This window comes from Phocoena sinus, chromosome 1, assembly GCF_008692025.1.
Source record: "Phocoena sinus isolate mPhoSin1 chromosome 1, mPhoSin1.pri, whole genome shotgun sequence".
In the NCBI taxonomy this organism is placed as follows: Eukaryota; Metazoa; Chordata; class Mammalia; order Artiodactyla; family Phocoenidae; genus Phocoena; species Phocoena sinus.
In genome coordinates this window covers 104667842-104695820 of record NC_045763.1, presented here as the reverse complement: position 1 = coordinate 104695820, position 27979 = coordinate 104667842, and the positions used below count along the sequence as shown (strand labels likewise).

The 27979-nt window shown below is 40.8% G+C and overlaps 1 protein-coding gene across 7 annotated transcripts in view; it reads right to left on the bottom strand.

The window, feature by feature from the left end:
• The window catches only part of TTF2 (transcription termination factor 2), a 48404-nt gene that overhangs the window by 17344 nt on the left and 3081 nt on the right, over nucleotides 1-27979 (bottom strand). For 3 of the 7 annotated variants that reach the window (XM_032612414.1, XM_032612444.1, XM_032612428.1), the window contains 12 exons: nucleotides 18814-18880; nucleotides 17007-17999; nucleotides 16576-16690; nucleotides 16054-16236; nucleotides 14138-14265; nucleotides 12813-12894; nucleotides 10901-11020; nucleotides 9142-9292; nucleotides 8200-8305; nucleotides 5084-5265; nucleotides 4234-4387; nucleotides 3815-3906 (listed from right to left, as the gene is read on the bottom strand). In XM_032612414.1, coding sequence (XP_032468305.1) covers nucleotides 3815-3906; nucleotides 4234-4387; nucleotides 5084-5265; nucleotides 8200-8305; nucleotides 9142-9292; nucleotides 10901-11020; nucleotides 12813-12894; nucleotides 14138-14265; nucleotides 16054-16236; nucleotides 16576-16690; nucleotides 17007-17999; nucleotides 18814-18880 — 2373 coding nt within the window. Of the gene's footprint in view, nucleotides 1-3814; nucleotides 3907-4233; nucleotides 4388-5083; nucleotides 5266-8199; nucleotides 8306-9141; nucleotides 9293-10900; nucleotides 11021-12812; nucleotides 12895-14137; nucleotides 14266-16053; nucleotides 16240-16575; nucleotides 16691-17006; nucleotides 18000-18813; nucleotides 18881-27979 lie in introns of all 7 variants that reach the window. The other 4 variants (XM_032612404.1, XM_032612436.1, XM_032612421.1 and 1 more) reach the window with 3 other exon arrangements.

Genomic DNA, 27979 nt, shown 5'->3' with positions numbered 1-27979 from the left:
AATCAGATCAGAAATAAATGAAAAAGAAATGAAGGAAACAATAGCAAAGATCAATAAAACTAAAAGCTGGTTCTTTGAGAAGATAAACAAAATAGATAAACCACTAGCCAGACTCATCAAGAAAAAAAGGGAGAAGACTCAAATCAATAGAATTAGAAATGAAAAAGGAGAAGTAACAACTGACACTGCAGAAATAAAAAAAATCATGAGAGATTACTACAAGCAACTCTATGCCAATAAAATGGACAATCTGGAAGAAATGGACAAATTCTTAGAAATGCACAACCTGCCAAGACTGAATCAGGAAGAAATAGAAAATATGAACAGACCAATCACAAGCACTGAAATTGAAACTGTGATTAAAAACCTTCCAACAAACAAAAGCCCAGGACCAGATGGCTTCACAGGTGAATTCTATCAAACGTTTAGAGAAGAGCTAACACCTATCCTTCTCAAACTCTTCCAAAATATAGCAGAGGGAGGAACACTCCCAAATTCCTTCTACGAAGCCACCATCACCTTGATACCAAAACCAGACAAGGATGTCACAAAGAAAGAAAACTACAGGCCAATATCACTGATGAACATAGATGCAAAAATCCTCAACAAAATACTAGCAAACAGAATCCAACAGCACATTAAAAGGATCATACACCATGATCAAGTGGGGTTTATTCCAGGAATGCAAGGATTCTTCAATATACGCAAATCTATCAATGTGATAAACCATATTAACAAATTGAAGGAGAAAAACCATATGATCATCTCAATAGATGCAGAGAAAGCTTTCGACAAAATTCAACACCCATTTATGATAAAAACCCTCCAGAAAGTAGGCATAGAGGGAACTTTCCTAAACATAATAAAAGCCATATATGACAAGCCCACAGCAAACATCATCCTCAATGGTGAAAAACTGAAAGCATTTCCACTAAGATCAGGAACAAGACAAGGTTGCCCACTCTCACCACTCTTATTCAACATAGTTTTGGAAGTTTTAGCCACAGCAATCAGAGAAGAAAAGGAAATAAAAGGAATCCAAATCGGAAAAGAAGAAGTAAAGCTGTCACTGTTTGCAGATGACATGATACTATACATAGAGAACCCTAAAGATGCTACCAGAAAACTACTAGAGCTAATCAATGAATTTGGTAAAGTAGCAGGATACAAAATTAATGCACAGAAATCTCTGGCATTCCTATATACTAATGATGAAAAATCTGAAAGTGAAATCAAGAAAACACTCCCATTTACCATTGCAACAAAAAGAATAAAATATCTAGGAATAAACCTACCTAAGGATACGAAAGACCTGTATGCAGAAAATTATAAGACACTGATGAAAGAAATTAAAGATGATACAAATAGATGGAGAGATATACCATGTTCTTGGATGGGAAGAATCAATATTGTGAAAATGACTCTACTACCCAAAGCAATCTACAGATTCAATGCAATCCCTATCAAACTACCACTGGCATTTTTCACAGAACTAGAACAAAAAATTTCGCAATTTGTATGGAAACACAAAAGACCCCGAATAGCCAAAGCAATCTTGAGAACGAAAAAAGGAGCTGGAGGAATAAGGCTCCCTGACTTCAGACTATATTACAAAGCAACAGTAATCAAGACAGTATGGTACTGGCACAAAAACAGAAAGATAGATCAGTGGAACAGGATAGAAAGCCCAGAGATAAACCCACGCACATATGGACACCTTATCTTTGATAAAGGAGGCAGGAATGTACAGTGGAGAAAGGACAGCCTCTTCAATAAATGGTGCTGGGAAAACTGGACAGGTACATGTAAAAGTATGAGATTAGATCACTCCCTAACACCATACACAAAAATAAGCTCAAAATGGATTAAAGACCTAAATGTAAGGCCAGAAACTATCAAACTCTTAGAAGAAAACATAGGAAGAACACTCTATGACATAAATCACAGCAAGATCCTTTCTGACCCACCTCCTAGAGTAATGGAAATAAAAACAAAAATAAACAAATGGGACCTAATGAAACTTCAAAGCTTTTGCACAGCAAAGGAAACCATAACCAAGACCAAAAGACAACCCTCAGAATGGGAGAAAACATTTGCAAATGAAGCAACTGACAAAGGATTAATCTCCAAAATTTACAAGCAGCTCATGCAGCTCAATAACAAAAAAACAAACAACCCCATCCAAAAATGGGCAGAAGACCTAAATAGACATTTCTCCAAAGAAGATATACAGAATGCCAACAAACACATGAAAGAATGCTCAACATCATTAATCATTAGAGAAATGCAAATCAAAACTACAATGAGATATCATCTCACACCAGTCAGAATGGCCATCATCAAAAAATCTAGAAACAATAAATGCTGGAGAGGGTGTGGAGAAAAGGGGACACTCTTGCACTGCTGGTGGGAATGTGAACTGGTTCAGCCACTGTGGAGAACAGTATGGAGGTTCCTTAAAATACTACAAATAGAATTACCATATGACCCAGCAATCCCACTACTTGGCATATACCCTGAGAAAACCAAAATTCAAAAAGAGTCAGGTACCAAAATGTTCATTGCAGCTCTATTTACAATAGCCAGGACATGGAAACAACCTAAGCGCCCATCATCGGATGAATGGATAAAGAAGATGTGGCACATATACACAATGGAATATTACTCAGCCTTAAAAAGAAATGAAATTGAGCTATTTGTAATGAGATGGATAGACCTAGAGTCTGTCATACAGAGTGAAGTAAGTCAGAAAGAAAAAGACAAATACCGTATGCTAACACATATATATGGAATTTAAGGGAAAAAAATGTCATGAAGAACCTAGGGGTAAGATAGGAATAAAGACGCAGACCTACTGGAGAACGGACTTGAGGGTATGGGGAGGGGGAGGGGTGAGTTTTGACAGGGCGAGAGAGAGTCATGGACATATACACACTAACAAACGTAGTAAGGTAGATAGCTGGGGGGAAGCAGCCGCAAGGCACAGGGATATTAGCTCGGTGCTTTGTGACAGCCTGGAAGGGTGGGATGGGGAGAGTGGGAGGGAGGGAGACGCAAGAGGGAAGACATATGGGAACATATGTATATGTATAGCTGATTCACTTTGTTATAGAGCAGAAACTAACACACCATTGTAAAGCAATTGTACCCCAATAAAGATGTTTAAAAAAAAAAAAAATAATAATTACTTTAAAAGCCAAACCACTTAAAAATGATTAATAAATATTAACGAAGATTAATATCAAATATTAGTATTATATTTAATATCAATTTAATATTAACATGTAATACAGTAACATATTATTTAGTATAAGCTAATATACTATTATAATATTTATTAATAAATATAAGGTATACAAAGAGAAAAAACGTATTTACATTGGAAGTGAGAGGTACCAAATAAATAGGAGAGTAGAAATCTGGAATTCAGGGAAGGATAAGAGCTTTAGAGCAAGTGCAAAGGACAGATGACAAGAAGGATTACTGGGCAGTTTTTTAAAAGTTCCAATGAGAGGCTGGGTAACAGGTCAAAGGTCAGAGATATACTTTCTTAATACAGCCCCATGAGGGACAGAAAGACCTGGTGTACAGTGCAAGGAAGCCAATGGAGAACAGGTTCAATGTGTATGTGAGACAAAGGTGAGCTGAGGAGAGGTGAGGAGAGAGAAAGGGAGGTTTTTTAAAAGAGGAACACAGATATCCAACTAGTCAATAATACCGTAATTACAGTTAGAGGAACCTTGACCCTCGACTCACTCCCAAGCAAGAACAAGAATAAAATAGATGTGAGAAGGTGCTTCTTCATGGCACACACCTTGATCTTGCAAAAAGGACACTATAAACATTTTCTTCATCTTCAGAAAGCTTTAAATGGTGCAACTGAAATTTACGCTGGGGGAGCACCACCTGGAAGAGTAAAAGAAAAAAGCAGCTGGGATGAAGTTATACAAATTAACTGAACATTAGGGAGGACACTCCCCAGAGTTGGCACCAGAAATCTAGTCAGGCTCTGGACAGCAGCTCCCACCCTTTCCTGAAAACAGGACTGCCCTAACACACTGCACACGGGACTGCTGTGACACGAGGGGCAGGACAGCAACCCGAGGGCCTCCTCCTAGGAAAATGGGAGACTCAGAGGCTCCTGAAGCAAAGCAGATGGCGGTTCAAGCCGAGTCAAGGACATGGTCGCCCTCCTTCCTGGCCTCCCCCAGGGACATGTGTCAATGGGATTACCAAGGGCTTGCCGGTGGGGTCCAGCTGGTCTTTTGTTCTCCTCAGCAAAAGGCTCTTGGTTAAAATATTTAACCGTTCTTCTCCTTTCTTTGAACCATTGTCAACCTGACTCCTCCACAGACTGAGTTCATCAAATGGAGAACAACGGAGAAATCTTTTTCATTGGAGAAGGAGGATAGAGAATAGGAAAGAAGCATGGGAGGATGGAGGAAAGATTCAAAGACAGACATAAGGTGAAAAGCAAATCAGATTTTACATGCCATCCAATCATTTGTAAAAGTCAATTTCATAGCAAAACTCTGCTAGACAGAGCAAAAGGATCCAAGTCAATAACCACATAATAAAAACGTGAATTTTCCCATTAACAACGTCTATATTGTCACAACGGGACATATAACCAATAGCTAGCATTCATTCCTAAAACTTCAAAGGCTAGTAAAGAAATTCTTTATCCTCTTATGAGCTGACTTGAATTAAAAAAAGTATCTTAAAATCAGCCTTCCTTTCTGTTTGCTTCAAATAAATTGTAGTCCTGTCCCCAGGCCATATGTTTTAAAGTAGAAGTAGCCCCAAACATTCCTGGGACTGAAGAAAGTTGACTGTTGTTTCCTTTAATTTAATTGGTCCCTTATTTTTCCATATATAGGGGCTGGATGTCATCAAAGTCCTATATCAGCCAATCAACAGATTATATCTCATAAATATTAATTCTTCTTCCCTTTAAAGGTTGACAGGCTTGCCACCTGCTACACAAGATAATCTGGTACACACTGGAGATATGAGATATGAAATAATTATGAAGTGTTACCGACAGGGTTCACATCTACATAATCCAAAGAGTTTTACTCACTTCAGCAGTGAATACATGTCCAACAAGTTGTTCTGAATGGGGGTTCCAGTGACAGCCCAACGGGCTTGGGCCTGGAGCTTACACACAGCCAAGGAAGTCTGCACTCGGGGATTCTTAACATTGTGAGCTTCATCCAATATGATTCGAGCCCAGACTACTCGAAGCAAAGGTGATGAGACACCCTGGAAGAAACACAGGTGAAATCCAATAAGAGTATGGGAAAACGTGCATGTCATCAAGAAGATAAGGGAAAATAACAAGTAGGTATCGAAGACCCGCTCTTACCTTCAAGTCTGAGGGCTTAGATCAGGTACACTGAAATAAGAATTAAGCTTAAGAAACCAAGAGTGGTTGGACAGCTACATATAAAAGAATGAAATTAGAACACTTTCTAACACCATACACAAAAATAAACTCAAAATGGATTAAAGTCATAAATGTAAGACTGGACACTATCAAACTCTTAGAGGAAAACATAGGCAGAACATTCTCTGACATAAATCTCAGCAAGCTCTTTTTTGATCCACCTCCTAGAGCCATGAAAAGAAAAGCAAAAATAAACAAATGGGACCTAATGACACTTAAAAAAGATTTCGCACAGCAAAGGAAACCATAGACAAAATGAAAAGACAACCCACAGAATGGGAGAAAATATTTACAAAGCGACTGACAAGGGATTAATCTCCAAAATATACAAACAGCTGGGGCAGCTCAATATCAAGAAAACAAACAACCCAATCAAACAATGGCTGGAAGATCTAAATAGACATTTCTCCAAAGAAGACATATAGATGGCCAAGAGGCACATGAAAAGATGCTCAACATCACTAATTATCAGAGAAATGCAAATCAAAATTACAATGAGGTATCACCTCACACCCGTCAGAATGGCCATCATCAAAAAGTCTACAAACAACAAATGCTGCAGAGGGTGTGGAGAAAAGGGAACCCTCCTACACTCTTGGTGGGAATGTAAATTGATACAGCCATTACGGAGAACAGTATGGAGGTTCCTTAAAAAACTAAAAATAGAGTTGCCATGATCCAACAATCCTACTCCTGGGCATATATCTGGAGAAAACCATAATTCAAAAAGATACATGCACCACAATGTCCAGTGCAGCACTATTTACAATAGCCAGGACATGGAAGCAGCCTAAGTGTCCATCAACAGAGGAATGGATAAAGAAGATGTGGTACATACATAAAAGTCTACTTTTATATATAAAATACTAAGCCAGACACAAAGAACATTTCCTACTCTCAAGGAGCTCACAATCTAGCAGGGGAGAAAAAATAAAACAAGCATAAAGATCATTACACACAATGTATATATAGTAAATCCCACTGGATAATTCAATACAGGACAGTAGGAATCTAGTTGGTCTTGTTCACTGCAGTACCCTTAATACCTGAAATACCATCTGGCATGGGGTAGCGTTACAACAAAAATAGAAATGAGGTTTTTCCTCTCCTGATAACAAGGAAAATAAAGGGAACAATGAACAGGGTGGAGAAGGAGCATCAACTGGCCTGAAAGAGTTAAGCAATCCTAGTTTTATTTTAACTGTTACTAATCTGCAGTGTCTGTAACTAGATTTGTCCTTCACAAAGCTAACCCCTAACACTCTCTGACTGAATTACATCCTGCACCTAACACTCTCCATCTCCATGGGAATTACATCCTGCACCTGGTGTTCACACCCCCTACACTCCCTTGTAGCAAATCACCCCTTGTAGCGTTCTGCATTTCGGAAAGAAGGTTGCGGGTGGATAACCCAGAGATGAAGAACGGACCCAATTACCAGGTTGCCTGATGCCAGCTGTGACTGTTTTGAAATAATGCAGGAAGAAGAAAAATGCAAGACCTTCACTACTTTGATCCTTATCACCTACCCCAGACTGTGAGCCCCACCTGTAAGACTTCTCCTGATTCCCCAGGGATTGCGGGGGGGGGGGGGGCGGGGGGGCGTTTTTGAGGTGCTGGCCTGCTGTGTTCCCTCTTTGCCTGGCAAAGAATAAGACTACCCTTTCTTTTCTCCTCCAAACTCTGTCTCCGTACTTCTATTCGACATCGGTGCACAGAGAGCCAAGATTTTGGCATCAGCAGATACTCAATATTTGGGGAATTAAAGGGGTGAGCGGTGACATAAGCAAGCACAGGGTGCTAGGAGATGCATTTAACCAGAGGGAGAGGCAAAGCATTCCATTCAGAGGGAGAACAAAGGCACAAGAGCAGGACAGATCTTTGGTACAGCTGAGCATGGGGTGCCACTGGGAGGGCTGGGGTGTGGGGGAAGAAGGCCACACAGGCAGGGCAAGACTGTAAAAGGCCTAATATATCATTTAAAGGGATGAGGGTTTTAGCCTCAAAGCTAAGAGGAATTACTGAGGAATCTGAAAAGTTAATCATCCAAGAGAAGGCAGAGTTGGTCATGAGACAGAGAAGCGTTCTAGATATCTCCCCAAATACAGAAAGCTGTGACTATCCTATTGTACTAAGAATAAAAGCATATGCAAAAGAGTAGTTCTTGGGGCAACACTGTATTTTCAGAGGGAAAAAGCCCACAATATCTATGCAATAAAGCCTCTACTCTATGTAACTGAGACTACCCTGGACACAGCAACAAACATTCAGGTTTTTTCCCCTGGTTATCATTTAGCCTCTGGCCCACTGTAGCCTTATTATTTGCAACTCCTTTTCCTAGAAAGTGGAGGAAGGCAGGGAATAATGGCTTCATATGAAAATACTAGTCCTAACACGAAATATAAAACACATCCTGAGAATATACCCCCAGAACTCTCAAATAAACACTGTAACAAGTGAAGTATATCACATTATTCATGTGTTATGACCACCACCTCAACTGCAATGTAGTTATTGTTTCTAAAACACAGCAAACTACTGCACCATCTCCACCTTTATTGCTGAGGAGGTTGTCTAGAGTTAAAAGAGAAGGGACAGAGGAAAGAACTCTCTGTTTCCACAGGTGAAACAGTTCGAATGTTCATGACCTTATGGGAGGGTACCTTTGCCATCTCTAATGCTGTGAAAAGACTCCTATTAAACGGGCCGCGGTTCCAACCCTACTTCCCTGGCAGCACCCACGTCTCACCTTCACACTGAGGTTTGCACCTGGCATCTCTCCCTCTTGCTTCTTTGTGGGAATCTCCTTGGCCAGAAGGCTGTAGGTAGTGACCACGATGTCATATGTGGAGAGGCTGCATAGATATAACAAAGAGCAAAAGTTAAACCATCCCGCCACGACTCTGACAATGTGAGACAGAACTGGTTCTTTCACAAAAATGCCTACGGCTGGAAGGACAGACAGCAGAACTCATTAATTTATGTCCTTAATTCACACACACATGACTCTGGAGAGGTAAATTTTATACACCTGACTTCCTTATTGCTTACCACTGGTCATTTTTACAGATTATTCGCTGTAACTAGAACAGCCTCCCTCTTCCCAGCCAAGTCAGAAAAGATCATCTCTGGTGGGGTCATATTATGCTTGAAGTGATCTGGCAAGAACAGAAAGCCGGGTAGGGTTGGAAGTTAATATTTAGTTAATTTGACATAGATGACACTAAAGTCCCAAGGAAGTAAGAAACCCTCGAAGTACTGTTCATCTTACAGCAATGGTGTTTTCTCCTCCTCATTCTGTAATGGATTTGTGAAAACCCATTAATCTAGCTTTGACATTTGGGCATAAAGATACATGTACACTTTCAGTTTACCTCACCTATACTCTTTACATGTAAAGATTCTTGATGAAAAGCGCAATTCTTTTTCCAAGGAAGCTTAATATTGTGTACCTGAGAGAACTGCAATAAATACATGTAGGATCCAGGAAGATCCTACATGCCGTGGAGTGGCTGGGCCCGTGAGCCATAGCCACTGAGACTGCGCGTCCGGAGCCTGTGCTCCGCAACAGGAGAGGCCACAACAGTGAGAGGACTGCGTACCACAAAAAAAAAAAAAAAAAAAAAAAAAAAAGGCCCCCTGAGCCAAGATGCTGAGCACCTCATACTGACTGCAATATTTCTGCACTTACACTTTTGCACGTTGATCCCGGTTTGGCCCATGATACAGATAGACTCTTAGTTTGTTGCTGCTCACACGTTTCTCGACCTCACTTTTCCAATGATGGATCAGGGAAGCAGGACAGATGACTAGTGTTCCATGGGAAGTGAACTCAGAGGAGTCTTGAGAGGGGAAAAGAAAATCAACACCTCGTTACATTCATTAAATAGTTTTAACTTCTTAAAGGCATTACCTCTTTCCCTTGACTGACACTTATTCCTTCAATCAATATTTTTAACAACTGCTGCTTCTATTTCTACACATAGCTTATACCTTGGAGATACTGAGGGTCTGGATCTAGACCACAGCAATAAAGTGAGTATCACAATAAAGTGAGTCACACAAACTTTCTCGTTTCCCAGTGCATATAAAAGGTATGTTTACACTACACTATAGTCTGTTAAGTGTGAAATAGCATTACGTTTTTTTAAAAAGGTGCATAGCTTAATTTGAAAATACTTCATTGCTTAAAAATGCTAACATCATCTGAGCCTCCAGCAAGTCATAATCTTTTTACTGGTGGATGGTTTGAAGTATTGCAAGAATTACCAAAATGTGACATGGAGACGCGAAGTGAGCGAATGCTGTTGGAACAATGGCGCCAAAAGACTTGCTCAACACAGGGCTGACACAAACCCTCAATTTGTAAAAAACAGTATCTGTGAAGTGCAATAAAGTGAAGTACGCATGAAGTAGAACAGAAAACGGAAGAAGTAATCTTTTAACTCAAAACCATTATTTTCCCCTACAAAAGTGGAAGACAGAGAGGCTAAAGAGGGCGAGGAAAGTGGGTAGCACATGACTTCACTTTAAAAACCCAAAAAACCCCAGTGTGCTTTCACAGTGGCCAGAATGTAGAAGCTGGATCATTTCCTAACTCATCCTGAGTTGATTCATTACAAAGGAGTATTATTACTTTTCTCTGAAAAGCATAACTTAATTACATTCACATTAAAGTATAAGTACAAAATTCCCTAGGTCAAGCGAACATTACTTCGGAACCAGTTAGTATTTGTCGGAGTTAGTATTTGCCGGAGTATTTGTACCACTGCCCCCTATCCTTTGTGTGTGTGCAGGTACGCACATGCTGCTACTACACACAGGGACACAGGGTCCAGCTGCAACAGTGGTCACTAGAGGCCCTGAGAGCAGATGGCCACAGATTCCTTAACTATCTAACCAACTGAGAAATGTACATGTGTACATGGCAATTTACATGTGGTGTTGGCTCTACATAATATATGGGACCTTTAAGGTACTTATACAGTTATTACATTTTAAAAACAGAGGTTGAAATAAGAGAAATTGTCTAGAATCTGGAAACTTCTGGTAGTTCAGAAACATGGAAAACAGTGTCTGCTTTGGTGGCTAAAATCTGAATTTGTCACAGATCTTCTTTCAAAAAATAATATATTAACTAATTTGGATCTATCCTATAGTTATATCCTTAACATTAACAAAAATAATCATTAGGTTTAAACTAAGTTTTCTGGAGCCTTAGCTTTCTCCATGAAATTGTTCCTAATCACAGGTCAAGCTAACCTTATATTAAAAGGAAAAAATGATCACTTCTAGTTAGCGTATTCAGTGTCAGAAATGATACTACAGTAAAGTAGTCTAATGCTAGTTTTCCAATAAATTAAATATGACCAAAGGCATCCTTTCATAGCTGAAAAATTTCCACTCTCCACTGCCTCACGTGATGTAGGAAACAGCAGGTGTTTGAATACCATTTGTGGAAAGCCAAGCCAAAGCCGTGGTTTTGTCCTTTTCTTTGTTTTTCTCTTGATTCTTCTGGGTCAGGATGAGTGCAATCATTGTCAGGGTTTTTCCTAACCCCATATCATCCGCTGGAAAATAAAAACACAAATAGGAGAGGTAACTATTTAGGGCAAAGAAGCAGCTCAGCTTCAAGAGAAGCAGCCCCGGGCAGACACCAGCCCTGGGCCTCTCTGCTGTCAGTGCCATTCCAGTCACCATGCTTTGCCTCCTCTGTTGAAGCCTTTGTCTTTCTTATTAAAATGAACACTAACTCTTGCTATTTATTTTGCGATCTAGGTCAAAGACATTTACTAGGACTTTTGTAAAATTTTAAACTTATTATTTAGATCTTATTCGAGTCTCCGTGTTATATTGTTGCTTATCCAATACACTCATTGATATCTCCCTCAGTTTGATGATGTTGCCTAGTCTTATTTATTTCCCTGCAAAAGCAAAAAGGTCCAGTAGATATAGCCTACCACCCACTTTACTACCACACTTTTGGAGTTAAGAGTTAACTCAAGACAGTCCTCCATCCCCTTAACTTATTCGTCAAAGAAGGTCATAAACTAGCAGTTCTTGGGTACCATCATTGTGCCGGTTACTGAGCTTATCCAATTTACTATTTATACCCTATACAATATTATTATTCCCTTTTTAACAGTTTAAATACTCATTCTGACGTAAGCAGAAGTAAAATGTCACAACATGGGCTCTGGTTCAAAGTCTGGTTCTGCCACGGTGCAGAGCTAACACAGCAGCTGACTACTCTCCTTTGGAAGGTCAGCTTACAAGGCTGGCCCTTGGCTGGCATCTGGGAACTTGGATTTCAGGAGGGGTCCCCCCCATACTAGTACAGTTTATGCTGAACACCTGCTTTCCTTCTGGAATCTGAAATTTCAGTACCTGCCAGGCTGAAGCTGCCTATGTGACCAGCCCCCAGTAAAAACCCTGGGTACCGAATCACTAACAAGCTTTCCTGGTTGGCAACATTTTACATGTGGAAGACTTAAGCACACACTGAGTGACTCCACTGGGACAGGCCTCTGGAACTTGAACCTGGTTTCCCTTGGACTTTGCCCCAAGTGCCTTCTTCCTTTGCTAATTTTGACCTATATCAAATCAAATCGCTCAATTATTATTCAATTTATTTGACTGTAATAAATTACAACCACGAATATGACTATATGTTGTGCATCCTAGCAAATCATCCAACCCGGAGGTGGTCTTGGAGACCCAGACGCAGCCACTTACTAGCCATAGTGGACATCTGTCATGCTTTCTGGAAGTTGAGCACCTTGGAAAACTTTAGCGTGACGAGTCTGCAAAGCAGAGCCTGGAACACTTAATTCCTGCCTCTTCTGCAGCTAAGGCACCAGCAGCATGACCTGGCTCTACAGAGCACTTACACTCACACCAGACTTCGATTCAGATGTGAGTAACTTTAGAAAAGAGGCTCCCCGTGAAATGCTTTCTACAGGGAAGGTTGGAGACGGCAGTGTTTGATTTTGGGGCGGCAGTGCTTTCTCCTACTGCTCGATGGCACAGAGCAGCCATGACAGATCTTACAGGACACTCCGTTGGTGACTCGACTTTGGCCATTGCTCCTAGAAGTCCAGCCCGGCCCTCCACATCTCCCAGAGAGTCTGTGGGCCACCACAGAATAAACCCTCCCTCTGCTTCATCAGCCACAGCCAAGCTCTACTGCCTGCAACCAAGACCTGACTGATCCTATGGCTGTGGACTCTGGAGCACGTGGCTTAAACTTCCCACACCACAGTCTCCTCATCTGTCAAATGGGGCATTAGAGTACCTACCCAGAGTTGAGAGGACTGAACGAAGCACTGCATTTGTTGGCTCTTAGCCTAACACCAGACTCACCCAGGATTCCTCCTCGTGGCTTCTGACCTTCCCGCCATAGCAGCCAGGCTAATGCCTGCTTCTGGTGCGGCAGCAAAGGGATCTGACAAAGGTAATAACCGAAAGTTAAGTACCAGTTCCTGATGAGAGGCTATGCAGCAGCCTGGCCACATGGACTCCATACTCTACTTGTTTTTTTTCTCTAAGTGACCCTCCCAATATTCTAGTTGTCAGATCAGCCGCTCGTTTCGCCTTGAAGTCCTGGACTCCTCCCTCTCACCACACGTCCTGGTCTGCCCCGGACAGTTGTCACTGATGCCAGTTGTCCAGCATGTCTATCAAGAGCCGCCTCTCCCGCTCTCAAGTGAGAGTCCTGCTTTGTCTGCTTAATCAGCCCAAGTCAGTTTCTACTGTTTGCAGCCGAGACCTCTGACTGGCCACCCGACTTTTACCAGCCATTCCACTGGCCCTTCCTCATTATCTCTTAAATGTGCCTCTCCTCTCTGTGGGCAATGTCCCAGTCCGCACTGCTAGTCATAAACTGATAGCCCTTTAACTGGGGGCCCACCTTCTAGGCTTTCCTTCCTCCAGTTTATCCTGAACTCTGTGACATAAAAAACCTTCACAAAACATCCCTGCTCAAAATTCTACAGTGATTCCATAATATCTCTTGAGCCATTCCAGTCTAAGTTCCTTCACCAATGCCAGGCTCCACAGCAAGGGACTCTTCCTGCTTAGTTACATCACCTGCTGCTCCCAGCTCAGGCACTGATGTCACCTGATCATCACTTATTAATACCAATCTCTGTATCTTCCCTCTGAGCACCACTCCCTCTAACTGGAGTATTTGGTTTCTACCCTATCTCTAGGCTTGTGGTTTCTTTAAGGCACAAATAATACTGCTGACCTAGAGTAACTTTTCTTTTATTTCGAATCCCTTTGTACTTTGCATACAGTACATGACAATGCACGTTTTCTTACAGTCATTGTCTAGTTGTCTTACATAGGTTGTACGTGCACTTTCACCCCAACTAGTCCACTAAGAGCAGCAATTCCTTTGCAACCTTGTGGCACCTACTGAAGCTCAATAAATGGATCTGTTACTGCTACAGACATACATAACTGTATGACTTTAAGAAAAAAAAAAAAAAACTGTTGTTTTTTTCTTCCCACTGCTAAACAGAAAAAAAGAAAATACTGCAAGGGAAGCCACTTGAGTATTATCTGTAGAAAAGATATGTCAGAATGGCACTCTGATGGGCACTTTCACAGTAGTTGGTCCCCCTCCTTGTGGGCGCTGGGATACTGTTATGAGACACTCTGCCCTGTGGGCCTTCCTGGCTCACCTTCAACCCAGCTGGATCCTCTGCCACAGCTGTCTCGCCAGGACGTGACTCAAGTGATCGATGCAGCTCATCAATGGCTTCACTTGTGATTTGCCACACTGCGCGAAGGCGACCTTGGCTCATAGGGCCTGCGTACAAATCGAGGTTACCTAAAAGTGCTGCGAGTATTATGTTCTGGCCAGAGCTGCAAAAAGGCAGTTCATAATTTGCCAGATGATGGACTTGTATGGACTAAAAATTCTTGCCTCCAGATTCTCCTAGACTCACAGGCTTCATTATCCCTAGTCTCTGTTTGTCTGTTATTTTTTAAAATCACATTATCAAGTGTTCTAATAGAGGACAAAATAAAGTATAATAAAAAATAAGATAACCCATAATATTTTTTTCTCTTTCAGCTTTGAAGAGGTGGCAGGGAAGAAGGTAATACCATGAGAATTTTCGAAAAAAAAAGACCCCTGGGGCTGGACGCAAAGAAGAAAAGCCAGCAATAGAAGAGGTTGAGCAACAGGGAGTCTGCCGAAGTTTAGGCAGACAGGGAGAGACAGCCCCTACAGTGTGCGTCCCACGCTGCCTGCACAGCACCGAGAATATAATACTTGAGTGCTGGAGCCCACTCATTCTACACAGACAACTTCTACTGAAGTTCATTAATAAACACAAGCACCTTAGCTGGTTGCAAGTTTAGGGATGAAGTATCCAAATAAGAGATTTCTAAGACAAACAAAAATTAATTATTGACTTGTTAAAATGTTTTTAAATGAAAAGGTATTTTCATGGAATTCTTTCCTAAACATATTACATAACTTCTTACCTTAATAATCCACCATAACTTAATTTCTCTAGGCAACTCCATCACCACGGTGATTACTGAATGACGCTGTCACACAGCAATGTTCTTCAAACAGTCTGGAGCATAGCTATGCTGTGCCACTGGACCAAGTACTTTTTTTCTTTTTTTTTTTAATGGAAGTATAGTTAATTTACAATGTTGTGTTCGTTTCAAGTGTACAGCAAAGTGATTCAGTTACATACACACATATTCTTTATATATTGTTCTTTTTCAGATTCTTTTCCATTATAGGTTATTACAAGATATTGAGTACAGTTCCCTGTGCTATACAGTAGGTCCCTGTTGTTTATCTATTTCATATATGTAAGTATGTTTTCTCTGTGCCCTTTCAAAGAGACCTTTGCTTCATCTGGCACCCCATCTATTCCTTACCCGCTTGTTGACTACTGCCCTCCAACCTTTCTCCCCTCCTTTCCTCCTGTTTTCTTTTTTCTCTCCTTTTCCCTCCCTATATCTCGAGCAGTTCTCAGCTGGAGGAAAACTGGCTTTAGCTTTTCTCCTCGCTGCCAGCCCACTCGAGGTCCTATGTCCTGGTCAGCAAACCAACCAATCATATTACATAGTTGAGGCTCTACCTGGGCTCTTCATTCTGTGGGTGCTTCTGGATTCATTGTCTTCTGCAGAGTTCAGGATGGAAACACTCATTTAAATCGGGTGGTGCTGCTCTCTGAGTCTACTGGTCACGGTCGCATAGGCCCCTGCTCTGCCTCAGCACACACGCACACGCACACACACAGGACTAGAAACATATCCACTGGCCTGCCTCCCTCATCATGATACGAGTTCAAGTTTTCATTCACAAACATTTACTGGATGACTCCCATACGCCGACCACCGGGCCGACCGATCAAGGACCGTGAACAAGGTCACTGAACAGGGCAGACAGTCTCTGCCCTCACAAAGATCTAAATTACGCTGTGTATAAACTTAGCTGAGCATCACGAGCTCTACCACACAGGCAACTCAGAATGGTTTCTCCCTTTTCATGGTTACAAAGGTATCTACGAGGCAACATTTAACTCGTAGGTGTAGCAGTTCCCACCAGGGCCAGGCCCTCGGATCTCACCTCCACAGCACCGATCAGACCCTCCAGCAGCCTCCTGGCGGGCAGCCTTCAGTCCTAGACAACCCAGAGGCTGGAGATCCCGGCCCTGCAGGGGTTTGGGAGGCACCAAGTGGGGAGGATCAGTGGTCGTTTTGGTGAAGTTACTCTGCTGTGGTACTTGAGTGTTACTCTTCTCATTAGTGCCTGCTCAAAAAACAAGGGAAGAACAGATTACACTTCAGAAAAGTGAAGGAATTCTACGCATGAGGTGAGGTCAAGAGAGGGTGGGATCGCCATGAGCTGGGGAAGACTTCTGAGAGAGCACAGCATTTAAACCATTTCTTAAACAATGGGAAAAAGACTTGAGTCCACAGGAAATAGGAGGAAGTTTTTATAAATCACAGGTATAACTTATAAAGGAAGCTCAGTGACAGATAACAAGATGAGCAAGTGAATGAGTCAACCTATTCTTTATTGAAATGCCTCTCGAACGTCTCCTGAAGTTCATGCAAACTGCAGGATTGGGGGCAGAACCCCTTTTACCTTGCTCTGGGGAGAGGGCCAGGGCACTCAGCGCATCCTCCAGCTCCTGAAGTTGCTTGAACAACTTCTGACCCTTGTCTGGAAGAGCCTGGATGTTCACAGATGCCAATGTGCTCTGGAAAACAGATCCTATAACATGGGTCACTCCTCTCAAGTCATTAGAAAGATAGTTTCAGATTAAAATAGCCTAAAATGCTAAAACTCTGAAATCACGGTCTTTTAACTATATGTGTGAAAACCAGAAACTTTTTTCTTTCTAAACCCAGGTGACTTACCAAGCCTGAAAATAAAAACATAGCAAAAGGCAGAAACTAAACATTCACCACTAAAACCTTTCTCACGTTAATATATTTAACTTGTTTGTGGTGTCCCTTATCTGCCCACAGCAAGCAATGCTCCAAACATACAAACAAAACACAGGTCAGTAGTACCTTCTTTTGTTTCAGCTGTGTTGTGAGGTACACACGTTGGGCTTCTGGGTCTGAAGATTCTCCCTTCTTGGAAACGCCTGAGTCAGGAGAAATTTTTCTTTGCACACTCTGACCAGGGAATTGAAGGTTCTTCTGTGAGTCTAGAGTCAAGTCAAAGAGCAAGGGGCTCCCTGGCTTAGAGGAAACAAAAACATCATCTTCCTCACTGTCACCACTGCTTGTATCGGCGTCTCGCATCTCTCCCTGGGGGTGCCCTGCGGCCAGCGGTGCAGGCTGAGCAGCCGGTCCCTTTGGAGCGGGCGTGCCCCGGGTCTCCGGCTGTGCCTGCAAATGGCCCTGGAGCAGACTTTTATGGAGGGTCTGCGTGCTTGTGTCATTCTTTGCCTTTGTTTCTCTAGCCTCCCAGCTCTTGGGGTGCTCCTTGCTGAGGTGTCCCCCTTTCAGGGACTGGCTTATTGGGTGTTGACTGTGAACAATTCGAGGCAAAGGCTGAGTTTCCTTTTCCCTTGGAGGTTCTGATTCTTTTTGGAGAGAATGCCTCTCACCATTTGACCTCTCCTGAGATGCAGATGGTTCTCTCAGCTCATTCCCACGGACCTGTTTGGATGTCGTCTCAGAAAGGTTTCTTTTGTGCACCCCTTCAACCTCCTTTGCAGCACTATGAAACTCTGTCTTCTCCCCTCGCTGCGTCTCTTGAACAGCCGATTGTTTTTCCTTTACCACCAGGCCAGATGAGAGATCTTTCTCCATCCAGCACTTAGATTCAGGCTTCTGTTCCTTCTTTTGATCCAGGAGTGGATCTCTCTTTTCCCTTTGCTTCTTATCAGCTGTCTTTTCCTCATCTTCACCTTTGATGAACTGCTTCCGGAGGGATGGTTCTTGACTCTTGTCAATTAACTTGAACGGGTTTCTCTGCTGGCTGGAAGGATAACGAGATATCTCAGAGGCATGCTGAGACTTACTGGTTACAGAATGTTCTTCGGAATTAAGATCCTAAAAGCAAAGGAAATAATCTTAATATAAAATATTAAAGCAACCTTAACATCTAGAATACCTTTTTTCAGAGGAAATGGAAACACAGTAAAAGCAGTCCAATTTTTCTGAATGTTCCTAGGATCATTTCTCTCTCTAGAAAGGACTGCCAAACTCACAAAGAATTCGTTTCTTAACAGTACTTTCAATGCTTGGTTCCTTCTCTGTCCGTGATCACTGCTTTTCCAGGCCTCAAGGGACAGTAGTGACCAAGTCAAAGTGTTTTAATAATAGCAATAGCCACAATGTATACTTTTCATGAAAAACTATTCTCTCAAGATGAACTTTTCCCAAAACTTAAACAGTACCCTATACTTGCTTTGATTTTGGCTTTAGGAAGGTTTCACGGTGCAAATCCAAAATCTTAAGTCCAAGCTATCTCCCTACAAAAACAAGTTTCATGACCTTGTACAGTCTAGCTCCTCATGTACTGGATTTCTGTAGGGTCTCTCCTAATTCTCACATTCTAGAAGCTTATGAATTATACTCAGCTTATACCAACATCAAATAGATATCAGCCTATAAAAACATGCTGAAGTTAGTCAAGTAAATTTAATTTTTTCCCTAAATAGCAGGATACTAACTATATTTAAGACCCAAATGGTCCTTTGAATTAAGAGTCCCAACAAGGTCTACCATGCTTAAAGAAAAGAACTGTCTTTCAGAGATAGTACAATGAAAACCAGTTTATACCGGACTTCAGGGTCTTTTCAGGTGATCCCACAGATTAAACAATCTTAATAGTCAGGTTTGAAAACAGATGAATAATTCCTACCTGCCATGGGATATTTCCACACCATTGCTTCCCCTCTGCCTTACTTCTAACACATCGGAAGAATAACCTAATGAAGTATAAAACAGAAATAATCAAATTTGTGAAAATACATTAAAACAAGAGATAAATTTGTTTTTAACCCAAGAAAACATCTTACAATTATTTGATACCAGCTTTCAAAGGTCACTTGAAACCAATTACTCTTATATGTACGACAGTTAAAAATTCTTTATCTCACAGGATATTTATAAGAGCTGAGAAGTGAAAGGGTACAGATGTCATGGTAACCAGAGGGTATTCATAGATTTATTCTGTTAACTCTACAGAATAACTGACATGGGAACACTGATCAGCAAGGACTGCTAAAATCAGAAAAAAGGAGATAAACAGACATTATGTGTCCCTAATGGGAAGCCATAATACTTCCCATAAAGTAAAAACAAACAAAAAAACCAAGCCACGGACTTCCCTGGTGGTGCAGTGGTTAAGAATCTGCCTGCCAAGGCAGGGGACATGGGTTCGAGCCCTAGTCCGGGAAGATCCCACATGCCGTGGAGCAACGAAGCCTGTGCGCCACAACTACGGAGCCTGCGCTCTAGAGCCTGTAAGCCACAACTACTGAGCCCATGTGCCACAACTACTGAAGTCTGCGTGCCTAGATCTTGTGCTCCACAACAAGAGAAGCCACTGCAATGAAGAGTAGCCCCCGCTCTCCACAACTAGAGAAAGCCTGCACGCAGCAACGAAGACCCAACACAGCCAAAAATAAATTTTAAAAAAAAACAAGCCAAACCAAAACAAACAAAAACTAACCTGAATCTGGTCAAACTTGGATCCAATTACCGATTTACAGGAAATACAAACAACAGAGGAACACATAAAACTAGACCAGGGGATGTAATCTGCAAACTCTTAACAGTGGGAAATGCTATTAAGATAAACAACTTGATTCCTTCAACAAGTAAATCACAAGGGAGAAAAAAAGATTGGGGGGAACCTACTTAAGAGACTTAAAAAACCTATCAATCAACTGCAATCTGTGGACCTTATTTAGATCTTGACTTAAGCAAATGAACAAAAACTACCAAAAAATAAACTATTTATAACATTTATGAATCTACTAGAAATCTGTACTCCACCTGGTTAAAAAAAAATAGTTCATATCTTTTAGAGCTACACACTGAAATATTTACAGAAGAAATGACATTATCTGGGATCTGTTTCCAAATATGGCAGGAGTTGCGGGGTGGAGTGGGTAGGGTATATATGGAACAAGATTAGCCATGAATTGGTGATTGTTGAAGCTCATGTGCTGTATTATTCTAATTTTGTATATTTTTTCAATTTTCCACTAAGAAAAAAGACTGAATACAGACTTACATCCCAGTGCAAGACAGTCCCTGCTCACACAAACACTACCTATACTCCAGCTATCCAGAAATAGCTACCCTGTCCCATCCTCAAACTAAGCCACGGACTCTCTATCCTACTGGACTTTGCATGTGTACCATCCTCCATCCAAAGGATGTCCTCCTTATCCCTATTTGCCCACCATTACCCCATCACCAGCTGTCATAGTCCTACAGGTCCCTCCACACCTAGTTCAAGACATACCTCCTTTGCAAGGTTTTCCCACATCCCCTGCCCTGTTCATTCATTGTACTGCTTCTCTATTTTTGTTGTATATAGCTGTAGTACACTTGTATCTGCCTGTCTGCCCAACTATATTTTCAGCAACCAGAAGGCTATAACCATATACGATCTCTTCATTCGTAACTAAGCTTCGCCTTTTGTACATAATAGTTAAGTATTGCTGAATTAAACAGAACCTACTGATTTTTTCCTTACCCCAAATGACTTCTCAAAAACATGTAATCAGTTAAATAAGAGCTTTTAAAATAACATATTTTAATTGTTTAAATAGGTAATATACTCAATCAAAACGTGTAAAATGGCAGTGAAAAGCACCCCCTCCTCATATGTTCCGTTCACATCCCTCCCAAGTAACCATTTTCATTAATTTTTTTGTTTGCCTTTCCAGAGATGGTTTTAATGCATATTCAGATCAATATAATATTTTATTTCTTCCTTCTCTAAATACCTTGCTTGCTTTTTTTTTTAAAACTTAACAATGTCTTGGAGATTTTTCTATAAAAACATATACATAAAGGACTTCCATATATATATATATATTTTTTTTTTTTTCTACAGCTGCACAGTTTTTTACACAGCTGCAGTTTTCCACTATAAGGATGTTCCATTATTTATTTAACCAGACCCTCTTGATGGGGCCAGTTTGGTTGTTTCCAATTCTTTCCTATTAAAAGCAATATCACAACGAATAACCTTTTGTATATGTCATTTCACGTGTGTTTTAATATATCCGTAAGGCAACTATCTATATCTCATACTGTGGATTAGAGCCTTCATTGTTTTTCTTCATCAATTAGCTTCTAGGTTTTATTTATTAGTTCTCTTTTTGCTGCTTTCTAACTCATTAAATTTGTTTTATCTGCACTAATTCCTTCCTTCTGCTTTCTTTCCGTTTAATTTCTTGTTCTTTTTCAAACTTCTTAAATTAGTACCGTGATATACAACAGTAATCACAACAGTCTGAGTCCTAACTCAAAAACAAACCCTGAGCAGGTCACGACCCCTCAACGCCATGCTTCACTTGGACATAGAAGCAAAGATAACAAGCCCCAAATGGACGAGTATTCCATAAACGTCAAGTTAAAAAGAAAACAGGACCAGCCCCTCTCATACAAACTCACAGTTTTCCCATTCAAGCTCACAATTTTAAAAAACATGTATTGGTTTCTAATTTTTCTTACTGCAATAGGATACTATATTGAACATATAGTTCTGAAAATTTCTGAAATGCCTTGAATGCATGAAAATTCAAAGTACTGGCTACTATTAAGGAGTACTACTACTTATGAAAATAAGTCAAGAACAAATTCCTGCTGTTGTTGAAAGTGTATCAAGTACTTGAAACCTTTACTGAAAGAATATTTTATAGTATCTGTTTTAAAGCCCACGCCTCAAAGACTTTTAGGAGAAGGGCAAGATTTGGAGAAAGAGGGAAGAAAACAACACACACTGAGCATCAACTATGTGCTAGGCACAGTGCAAAAATGCTTCTACTTACATTTTTATTAAAATCAATCTGGGTGGGCTTCTCTGCTTTTAGGATAAAAAGTTTGTTACATTTATTAAATTGTAAATCAACAGAGAAAGCAGTGGAAATATATTCTCATAGAGAAAGCAAATACTGATTCCACTATGAAAAAAGAGCATAATTTCTACAGTATATTCATTAATTATTTTCCAGGACATAGGTTATGAACAATAATGATGAAGAAACCAGCAAGAGGTCATTCAAGGCCAAATCCAAGTCTCAGTTCCTCCACTTTCTCAGTAACCTTCATCAGCCTTAATCTCCTACTGTTAGTCTTACAGTCACAGAAGCATCTGGCACTTGAACACATCCAATATAGCACTCTATGTGCAGATCGGACTGCTCGCCAACCTCCATGTGTCTCTCATCCCAATTGTGTCACAGGGACCTTAGAAATATGGGTTCACATCTATATATGCAGCAACGGAGAAACATAAAGCTAGATTTCTACCTCATCCTTTTACACAAAAATTCAAGATGGAACAAAAAATGTAAAGAATGAAACTGTAGGACTTCCCTGATGGCGCAGTGGTTAAGAATCCGCCTGCCAATGCAGGGGACACGGGTTTGAGCCCTGGTCTTGGAAGATCCCACATGCCGCGGAGCAACTAAGCCCGTGCGCCACAACTACGGAGCCTGCGCTCTAGAGCCCGTGAGCCATAACTACTGAGCCCGTGTGCCACAACTACTCAATCCCGCACGCCTAGAGCCTGTGCTCCGCAACGAGAAGCCACCACAATGAGAAGCCTGAGCACCACAACGAAGAGTAGCCCCTGCTCACCACAACTAGAGAAAGCCGGCACGCAGCAACAAAAACCCAACGCAGCCAAAAATAAATAAGTAAACAAATTTATTAAAAAAAAAAAAGAATGAAACTGTAAATGTTCTAGGAAAAAAATGGAGATGAATATTTTTGTAATCCTAAAGTGAAAAGGGAATGACAAAATCCTGCAGCTGAGAAAGGATTTAGTAATTTGACTACATAAAAGTATTAAACTTCCATATAGTAAAAATACTGTAGGTGAAATTACAAGACAAAAGGCAAACTGAGGGGGCTTCCCTGGCGGCGCAGTGGTTGAGAGTCCGCCTGCTGATGCAGGGGACACGGGTTCGTGCCCCGGTCCTGGAGGATCCCACGTGCCGCGGAGCAGCTGGGCCCGTGAGTCATGGCCGCTGAACCTGCGCGTCCGGAGCCTGTGCTCCGCAACGGGAGAGGCCACAACAGTGAGAGGCCCACGTACCGCAAAAAAAAAAAAAGGCAAACTGGCAAAAGTAATTTCTACACATATTACAAAGGGTTAATATCCTCTCCACACAAGGATTACTTCTATGATACAGCGCAGTGCACGACACTCTACAGCACCTAGTAAAAGTCCTGGCTTTATTGAGTGGAGTTCTTCATGGGTTGCTGGGCCTGAGGTCCTTCTGCATGGGTCTGGTTCATGCCCAAATGCCTCTCCGTCATCAGCCTAGGTAATCATCACTGGGTTAAATAACCTGCATGTCAATTCTACCCAGTAACCAACCATACAAGGAGTTTCCTAGACATGCAAAGATTCAAGTGGTATGAAAAATGAAGTATTTTGAACATCCCACTACAACCAGTTAGTTAAAGAAATAAAATAACTGGTTGGTTTTACCCAACTACAGACAAAAGAATATTACCATCTATTTTGACCCCATATCCTTGAGAATGAAAGCTAAAAGAGAGAGAGAGAGGGGAGAGAACATGAACTCAGGAGCTGGATGACAATGCCCAACATCTGTATATCAACGTGTGCCATGTCATTAACGTCAAAGCAAGGGTTGTTCCCTCTGGTTCTACCGAGGGACTATCATAGTTTTCTTTAATGCCCATAAACTGGGCATTAAAAATGCTCATGGCTGAGGGTCAGTCAAACGCTGGTGAGTGGTACCATCTGGTGTTTAGTTAGAGAACTACACACAAAAGTGGCTTTACTCCAAGGTAACAAAAATGGGCATCTTAGTCCTACTTTGGTTTATACCTCCCCTGCATTACTCTGCTACACCTGTCTCCTAGCTAGGTTAAGCGTTAAACATAATGGTATCAATTCAAGCATGTAAAGTACTTTAAGTTCCTGAAAAGAAAACCCAGTTTTGGGGAAGGAAAGGCTGTACTCCCTGACATCGTCCTCCAGAGTATAGGGGTTCTGGCTAAATGCCTTACTGTCTGCTAAGGAAGTCATCATCCATAGACACATTACCTATTTCTTTTTAAATTTCCAGCCTGTACCACCTATCAGGGTACTTGTTGGATTTTTTGCTTTGTTTTTAATTTGTTGTAGAACTGTATTTTATTTGTCCTAAAACAAGCTTTTTAAAGCTCAAGTACCTCCTAATAAGTGTTCTAGATCTGGACTAAAAGAAATACATTCAAGCATTCTTTTTCTATTTTTAAAATAATGATCACCTCTCAGCCTCATCTACCTAGTGTGAAGAATATTAGAGACAAGTTCTCAAACTTCTGTCTTCAGCTTAGACCTTTCTTCGGAGCTGCCCACTCACTTTGCTAGCTGGTTTCATACATACATAAGACACAATGAGTCCAAAGCTGTATGTGTTAGCCATCCTCTACTGATGTTACCTTTCCTTCCTTGTCTTGCTTAATGGTAAACTCATCATCCATAAACCCAACTAGGCAACCATTTCCTGAGCACTGACCACGTGCCGAATGCCAGACTAAGTGCACCACACACACGGCCTCAGTGAACCCTCACAACTGAGTGAAGTCGGGGCTACCATGACCACTGTCCCAGCTGAGTAAATGGAGGAAAGAACATGCTTAAACGTGCTTAAACACCCTACCAGGAAACGTGCCATATCCATTTCAGCAAATGTTCTCCAGTCTAAGTGCACCCAACTCCACTGCCAAGGCTTCAATCCAAACCCATCTTTCACTTAGAGAAGGTGGGTGTGCCTGGAGTTGGTTAGACCTAGGCTTAAATCCCAGTGATGCCACATCGTAACCATGGCACCTCAGATTCCTTCTCTAACCTCTCTAAGTGTTTCCTCATCTGTCTATACAACAGGGATATTGAAACCTCTCACAGCAGATTCTATGAAGATAAGAGGTAAAGAACATGCCACGTAGTAGGCATTCAATAGCAACTATTAGTTCAGTGGGCTCTGTGCCTCCACTGCCTTCACTTCCTAATCTAACTTCCATAGTTCTTCTTTTAATGTAAATTGAATAAAGTTCTTTGGCGTCTTCCTACCACATAGAACAATATCTCTGTATGATTCAGGGCCCCCAGTAGTGTGTAAAGGAGAACATCCTAACTTCACGTACTAGAGGCTTACTGGCACCACTGTACTAGCAAAAAACAACAGAAAAGTGAATTTTTAAAAAATTCCATTTATAGGGAATTCCACAGCAGTCGAGTGGTTAGGACTCTGCACTTTCACTGCCAATGGCCAGGGTTCAATCTCTGGTTGGGGAACTAAGATCCCACAAACCGCATGGTGCAGCCAAAAAAAAAAAATTCCATTTACAACAGTGTCAAAAAACATTAACACTGAGGACTAAATTTAACCAAAAGGGTAGAGTACTCTATAATGAGAACTATTCCATAATGCTGAAATTTTAAAAGTCATAAATAAATAATATACCATGCTCATAAACTGGAAGATCAATATTGATGTCAGTTCTCCCCAAACTCATCTACATAGGTTCAATGAAATCCCAACTGAGTTTTCTGAGGAAATTTTAAAAGTCGATTCTACATATTATATGGAAATGTAAAGGACCTAGAATAGCCAATCTTGAAAAGGAAAGTTGGATTCACACGACCTTATCTGATCTTGTCAGGTTAGGCAAATAGATCAATGGAAGAGCTTAGCAAGTCCAAAAATAGATTGGTGGTCAACCGATTTTTCAACAAAGGTGCCAAGCGTTTCCATGGGGAAAGGAAAGTCTTCAAAAAATGGTGCTGAAACAATTGAATAACATTCATTCATTACTATATGAAAAATTAAATGAAGCTCAGTTTGAATCTCATGAGGTACCCCAAATTATTGATAATATGAGGTAGAGCATAGACTAAACAAAAAAGCCATTAAAAAAAAAACTATAAAACTTCTAGAAGAAACCACTGGAGAACTTTATGATCTTGAGGTAGGCAAAGATTTCTCAGAGAACACAAAAAGCACAAACCATAACAAAATGATAAATTGGACCTCATAAAATGAAAAGCTTCTGCTCCTCAAAAGATAGTCAAGAAAATGAAAGCCACAGATTGGGAGAAAACATTCATAATCCATATATCCACCAAAGGACTTCTACAGAGAATACATAAAGAACTCTCTCAACTCAACAACAAAAGACAACTCAATTTTAAAAATAGGCAAAAATCCCCCAAAGTTATGCTGTATGATTCCATGTATGTAACATTTTGAAATGACAAAATTTTAGAGCTGTAGATCAGGTTCATGATTGGCAGGGGTGAACAGGGGGAAACGAGGAAGGTGGATGTGGTTATAAAAGGGCAACAAGAAGGATCCTCTGGTAATGGAACCACTCAATATCTTGACTGTTGCAGTGAATACACAAAACTACACTTGATAAAGTTGTATAGAACTAAATGTATATGTACACACACAAATTAGTACAAGTAAAACTATCTTTACAAATGAGATCAGTGGATTATCAACATAAATATCAATATCCTAGTTACGATATTATACTAAATTTTGCAAAATGTTACCATTAGGTAAAGTCTACAGAGGATCCCTCTGTACTATCAATATTTCTTTTAATTGCTTGTGACTCTACAATTATGTCATTTAAAAATTTCAATTTAAAAAAAAAAAAATTTCAATTTAAAAAATGGGCAAAAATTTTAAAGAGATACTCCATCAAAGAAGATATACAGAAATGGCAAAAAACCACATGAAACAAAATGGTCTTCATAAATGGTATTCAAAATGGTATTCATAAAATGGAATTCAACTGGGCAATAATAAAGAATGAATTACTGGGGACTTCCCTGGTGGCACAGTGGTTAAGAATCCGCCTGCCAATGCAGGACACATGGCTTCGATCCCTGGTCTAGGAAGATCCCACATGCTGCAGAGCAACTAAGCCCATGTGCCACAACTGCTGAGCCTGTGCTGTAGAGCCCGTGAGCCACAACTACTGAGCCTGCATGCCACAACTACTGAAGCCTGCATGCCCTAGAGCCCGTGCTCTGCAACAAAGAGAAGCCACCGCAATGAGAAGCCCGCGCACCGCAACAAAGAGCAGCCTCCACTCGCCACAGGTAGAGAAAGCCCGTGCGCAGCAACGAAGACCCAAAACAGCCAAAAAATAAATAAATTTATTTTAAAAAAATGAATTACTGATACACACAACCACATGGATGAATCTCACAGATACTGTTACATAAAAGCCAGATACAAAAGAATACATACAGTATGAATCAAAACAATGATTGGCTACAGTGGGTGGGGGGATTAACTAGAAGGGATCCAATGGCACTTAATGGGGTAACGGAAATAAATATTCTATATTTTGACTGGGATCTTGGTTATAAGGATGGGTATATACCTTTCTCAAAACTCAACCGGTTGAACACTTAAAAGAACTGTGCATCTTACTGCATGCATAACTCAGTTAAGAAATACAGTAGTACAGGCAGTTTTCAGTTATGTAAAAATTGTGACGATGGTACTTGAATGCCTATACTTGGGGGGAAAAATTGATCTAGAATATATAAATTCCAAACTGCACAGAATATCATATAAAAACATTACATCTGGCCCCTGCCTTCCTGGCCAGTCTTATCTTCTGAAGTCTCCACTCAAATATGTGCTAAACTACTACTGAACCAAATGCTTGCAATTACTTCATGCCCTTGTACACTAATGCAGGACACTGATCTGTTAAATATGACTCTTTTTTGCCCCTAGCGAATTCCTACTTATTTTTCAATACTCATGACAAATATCTGCCACCTATATAGACTT